This window comes from Hibiscus syriacus, unplaced genomic scaffold, assembly GCF_006381635.1.
Source record: "Hibiscus syriacus cultivar Baekdansim isolate YM2019G1 unplaced genomic scaffold, ASM638163v2 tig00015919_pilon, whole genome shotgun sequence".
NCBI lineage: Eukaryota > Viridiplantae > Streptophyta > Magnoliopsida > Malvales > Malvaceae > Hibiscus > Hibiscus syriacus.
The window spans coordinates 461,576-467,614 of NW_024062375.1; the positions used below are offsets into that span (position 1 = coordinate 461,576).

At 34.3% G+C, this 6,039-nt stretch overlaps 1 protein-coding gene across 2 annotated transcripts; it reads left to right on the forward strand.

Annotated features, from left to right (window-relative positions):
- Positions 1-2,846: 2,846 nt before the first annotated feature.
- On the forward strand, positions 2,847-5,362 carry LOC120208135 (transportin-1-like). 2 transcript variants are annotated; one of them, XR_005524270.1, is made up of 5 exons: positions 2,847-3,101; positions 3,628-3,924; positions 4,746-4,835; positions 4,908-4,985; positions 5,087-5,362. XR_005524270.1 is itself a non-coding variant. In XM_039207482.1 (5 exons), the coding sequence occupies exons 2-5, from the start codon at positions 3,884-3,886 to the stop codon at positions 5,252-5,254; spliced, it is 366 nt and encodes a 121-aa protein (XP_039063413.1). In that variant the 5' UTR covers positions 2,847-3,101; positions 3,628-3,883; the 3' UTR covers positions 5,255-5,362. The 2 variants fall into 2 exon arrangements, 1 of the variants encoding a protein (XP_039063413.1); XM_039207482.1 differs by having other exon boundaries at positions 3,628-3,913.
- Positions 5,363-6,039: the final 677 nt, after the last annotated feature.

A 6,039-nucleotide genomic window follows, 5' to 3' on the forward strand; every position in this document is an offset into this window, starting at 1 on the left:
TTTATGAACATGACATATTAGTCGAAGGTATTGATCCCTTAAATAACTTATCGCTTAGAAGGTTCTTGAAAACAATGCCACAACAACGTCTTTCTCTGGGATCAGTAGAAATTCGAAGTTGCTCTACGTAGATCGAGTAACATCAAGGAAAAGTCTACCTACTGAGAAGCTGGACGTATACCTACTGAGGTAACAAGTGGGATTCAAGAAGATACAACGTTGAAACCAACGATTGAACATCGCTATCCAGCTCGACAAAAACTTTTGAAAGTAGGAGATGAAGTAGAAGCTTTGAAGACGATGCAGTACCCAGATACTCGCAGGAGCGGGACAACTTATAGAAGGACTAGATTTTTACTTCCCCAGTGTACCGAGACATTGTCAGTTTTTCAAGAATTGTTCAAGGAACAATTACTTTTGGGATCAATCCCTTGTTGCATTTGTATCTCGCATTTTGCACTCCAATTTCTGCATCTTTGCATTTGCATGTGAATTTTTTCATTAGTATATATACATTGTACATTACATGGTATATGTTGCATCTCAACGTGCATTAATCACGAATCTAGGGAGTAACTTGCGGAGAGTCACGAGATAAAATTTTTGAGGTAAGAAGAAGTCACCCCATTCGTACCAAAAAGGATTAAGAGTTATGGACGTGATGTTAGCACCGTCTGAAGTTCAAAGCACGTCTTCGAGATCCGAGGGGCACTGAGAAGTAAGGCCCAGATTTTGTTTGACCCAGAGTATTAACCTTTAACTCGTAATGAGATATTCTGGGGCCAATTAAAAAGAAAATTTTCCACCCATCATGAAGCCTTTTGGCACTGGCTTTGTCTTTTTTGAACGTGTTTTTGTTCTTTCTTTGTTTTCTTTATAAATATTTTATTGATTGAACTTATATTATTTTCCAAGGGTATGAGAAATAAATCAAGTTTTAATCTTGTAATTCTTTTAATATCGAATGAATTAAAGGTTTTTTTTAGTTCTTCATTAATTATGGATCTTTGACAAGTGGCAAGATTAAACCTTTTGTGTTCCCTCTAAAGCCGTACACCTTTACTTGTTTCCTTACACAGCGTATGCTCATTACCAAAAGACCAAACTGTGACATCACCTCCCTTCGAAACAATAAAGTCATGCCCTTATTCCCCCGAGACATCAAAACCTGTATTTTTACCTTCCCAGACATAAATAACCTTTCCATAACATTACATTTTTTAGAATTATGATTGTAAAGTCACACATTTCCCTTCCTAGACATGGAACCAACATTCATTTCCCAACCTTAATAAATCCTGGGGACATGACGAGGACTATTCCTACAAGAAAGACAAGATGGCGTGTTGCACATCAAGTTTTTGAAAATTCAAATAATTGGGGCATACTCGGGGCAAATGGAAGAAGATGAGATAAAGAAAATTATTGAAATAATTCTATCATGCATTAATTACATTTTTTTCATTAAATAAGATTAATCTTGAATACTCGTCCCCCTGGGGATACCTCTTTTATAAAGACTTCCATGTATGAGATGATGAACGACTTTTTTTTATTTATCCTTTCAAATATATGTATATATATATATATCCCTTGTTTTCCCCTTTTGAGCTTATAATATTTTTCTTCTGATTCAACCCTAACAAATGATCACCCTCCACACTGGGGGTAAAGGTGAAAGACATCTGCTTGTATGAGTGAACATCATCAATCTGGATTTCGTTATAGAGGCAAGTCATAATAAGAATAACAAGATATCACAAAGTGGGCCAAATACGAACCGCTCAAAGATCAAATCGAGTTGACAACACAAAGAGAAAAAGAAGAGATATAGAAAAACACAAAAAAAAGAAAGCAAAAAAAGAGGAAAAAGAAAGAAAAAAAGAAAAAAAAAGAGATAAAAAAAATAAAGAAAATCGATCAATCACTTCAAGACAGACGATTCAAAGATTTAGAATCAATTCGCAAGAAGATCAGAGAACACCAAAAGAAAATAAAATAAAAGACACACGAGCAAATTCAAATCGAGCAAGACAAGATTGAAGACAACAGAACGAATTGATCATTGGTTCAATAACCCTTAAACACTTGTTTGGGCCTATTTATCCATTTCTTTTATAACCGTGAGCCCCCGGACTACGTTACGTACCTGAAAAGTTCATTCTAATCATACATGAATTTCTAAGTGAAGAGACTATCTTCAGATTTCATTCCGCCCCTTAGGGTTAATTTTATTTGCCAAAAAAATAATAGTTTTCTAAAATCTTTAATGCATGATAGGGAAAAATAATAAAAGGAGGGTTCAAGACGTAAAATTTTAGATGACGTCTTGAAACAAAAAAAGAATTCGAGTTAAAAACCTGAAAAGGCAACTCAAACATGAAGATTGTCAACCACTGCACAGAAGATGATATTATACATAAACATTGCACAGTCCAAAGGCGCTCACGAGGGCTTAAAACCAGTAAACATTTCCAGAATAAAAGTATGAAGGTTGATTCATCGAATCAGTGAACACCATAATCAAGGATACAATATTTCAACCAAAGAAACCAACCTGAAACACATTATCTTCCCAAATTATCTTGAAACACATTATCTTTCCAAATTATCTTGAAGCACATTATCTTTCCAAATTATCTTGAAACACATTATCTTCTCAAGTTAACTTAAGATTTTTATCAATTTTAATTTTTACACTTTTCAAATGTATATAATTTTTGAATGATTAAAATAAAATTTAACTTATTTGATATTAGTTCATTGATTGTGCACAAATGATAGCACTTTTGACGCCGCCTGTTTCCAGTCAGCAACATGTATATCTCTCTCGCCGTCTCCTTTAACCCATATTTGTTCGCCAAGTCGAAACCGGATAATAAAATTTATTTGAATCAGAATCTGATTACAGAAATGGCGGCGACCGGAAGTGCCCGTGGCAGCCACAAAAGGAGGGGTTGAAGGAGATCTGTGGACTGCTGGAACAGAAAATTTCACCATCTTCTTCGGCTGATAAGTCTCAGATTTGGCAACAACTTCAGCACTACTCTCAGTTCCCTGATTTCAACAACTATCTCGTTTTTATCCTAGCACGAGCTGAGGTTTGCTTCATTTCTATCCCCGTTTGTTTCTTCGGTGACCAGTTTACAGATATTTTATTTTCTTGTAGTGTTTTTTGAGGAACTGGATTATGGGTATTGATCGGGTTATATGTTTATGGAGGAGATACGATTGTTGTTCTCTTTTCTTTTTGGGGAATTTCTATTTTTTTATTAGATTACGCTTCTATTCGATACTAGAATTGGGTTTTTGTAGGGTTAATTACACTTAATAGAATTTGCAAAGATTGTGCATTTCTTTGACGGACTACATTCCGGGGTATTTAATTCAATTACACCTTTAAAATTGAAAATACAGTTTTGTGCCCGTATAGGTGTCTAACGCATGAAATCAATGTTCTTACTCTGGATGTATTAGGAATATCTGTTTTCTTTTATGCGAGAATAGAAATTTGTTTCATTTTGTTAATTTATGCAGGGTAAATCAGATGCCTTTGGATATACTATGAGAATATGTTTTCTTTTATGTGCTAATGAAACTTGGTTTCATTTTTATAAATTTATGCAGGGTAAATCAGAAGAGATTCGACAAGTTGCTGGTTTGCTTCTGAAAAATCATCTAAGAACTGCTTATAAGATAATGGCTCCTGCATACCAACAATATATAAAATCAGAGTTATTGCCCTGTTTAGGAGCTGCAAATAAACACATGGAAGGTTATTCAACTAGGGGGGATTGTGGTTGTTCAACTAGGGGGGATTGTGGGATGGCCTGAGTTATTGCAAGCTTTTGTAAATTGTTTGGATAGCAATGACATAAAGCACATGGAAGGTGCTATGGATGCATTGTCAAAGGTATGCGATGAGTAATTTTCTAATCTCTGCTATCATTTTATGGAAGTTGTCATATTACTTTGGAGAAGCTTCCATTTCGTTTATTCAATATAGAACGATGGTTTAAGACTTTAAGCCATTAAACGTTGAATGAATCAATCAAACCAATAGAAGCATGCGGGTTTATTCAATATTGAACCATGGTTTCTCATGCTTTTACATAGTTTATGCCATTAAGGTTTGGAAGAGTCAAAATAAATCAATAGAATCGTGTTACTGTAATTTAGTGTGAAAGCTATTTGAAAATGTCGCCATTAGTTATATGAAGTTAGTAAGCAAAAAACTTCAGTGTAAGATGGATTACTCTTCCCTCAGTTTGTCTAGTGAGATAAATGAAATGATTCTTTGGCCATCTAGAATATATTTGCCTACATGCAAACAAGAATTGTTGCTGGAACAAGATTCTAAGACTCAATGAGAGGTTGCCTTGAAATTCTACCAGGAAGAGGGTTCCCACAAGTTCTACTTTCCCGAGTTATTTCTTTTTCATTATGGTATATATATGGAGTTTTCCTGATGCAGAATCCTTGATTTTCTATGGTCTTTGACACATGCTTCCATTATTTAGGTGATTTTCCCACTAATGAATAGCAATATATCCTGGTGAATGTCAATGGGTTAACTTACACCAGCTAATCTATATGGTCTCTTCTTCTTTTATTGGTGGTCTTACTGCATTCTGAGGGTCAAACTTAAATGTAGTTGTAGCTGACAAACGCCCTCTGTCGAAGACATGCTTATATGCTGAATTTGAATTACCTTTAACACATCAACCATTCCTTTTGTAGTACAGATTTGTGAGGATATACCTCAAGTGCTGGATTCAGATGTGCCTGGGTTAGCTGAAAGGCCTATCAACATATTCCTTACTCGGTTATTTCAGGTAAAACACATTTTTTATTTTTAAATTCAGGTTTTTAAAATTTTCTTATTGTGTCTGTTTTTCTATGAGCAGTTTTTTCAATCTCCCCATGCTTCTCCGAGAAAGCTGTCATTGGGTTCTGTAAACCAATATATCATGTTGATGACTTCTGTAAGTTAACTTGAAAGTTAGAACATTTATATTCTTCTAGTGATGGATGTTATCATGATTCTTTTTGGGAAATGCTTGAATTGTGCATTGATTTCTTTCAGGCTTTATATACATCCATGGATAAATACCTTAATGGTTTGTTTGGCCTTGCTAATGACCCTGCAGCAGAAGTGCAGAAATTGGTGAATAGTTTCTCCTTTCTCTTGTATTCTTATTGTATTTATAACCTAATATTTTGCATGGAATACTCTACTGTGAATATTTCCTAATTTTCCTTATAATTTATTATTGAAGCCTATAAAAGCTTGACATGTACTACTTATCATTTCTGATTTGAACATTTATTTTGAATGCAGTGTTAGAATCCAACATATTTTCTCATCTAGTCTTTGGTGTTTGATGTTCCTCGTCTTTTTTCTATCTTGGACCATGTATATATTATGTAATTGAATACTACGGATAAAGACTGTGATGCAGTCAGAAAAATATGAACTTCAAAATCAAATTGAAGGTATGACGCAGATGATGCAGTAGAATCAAACGAAGAATTCATCATCCTAGGTGTTTTCTTAGGTTAATGTTTTGTTTATGTTATTGAAAAATGTTGAACTACATTATATTTAACTTGGATGTTTGTAAACTTTGATTTATTTATGTTTTTATGTATTATTACTTAATTTGAATCGTAATTAAATTTAAGATAGTTATTGGATATTGTTACAGGTTAAGTTTGGTTAATACAAAATAGGAAGAAGATATGTTGAAAATCAGTTTCGATTAGCGCGTTTTAGGGGCAAAATGCCACTACGAAGTTCATATTTGGCGGTGTTTTTAGGAAAAAACGTCACTAAATGACCAACCTACTGCGACATTTGTGTCCCAAACGTCGCTAAATATCAAATCTATTGCGGTGTTTGTGACTAAAAATGTCGCTAAATAGCGAACCTGTCGCGGAAAACGCCTATAAATATAAAACATATTGCGGCGTTTGTGCCCAAAAACGCCGTTATATGACGAATCTGTTGCGTCGTTTGTATAAGAAAACGTCGTTATA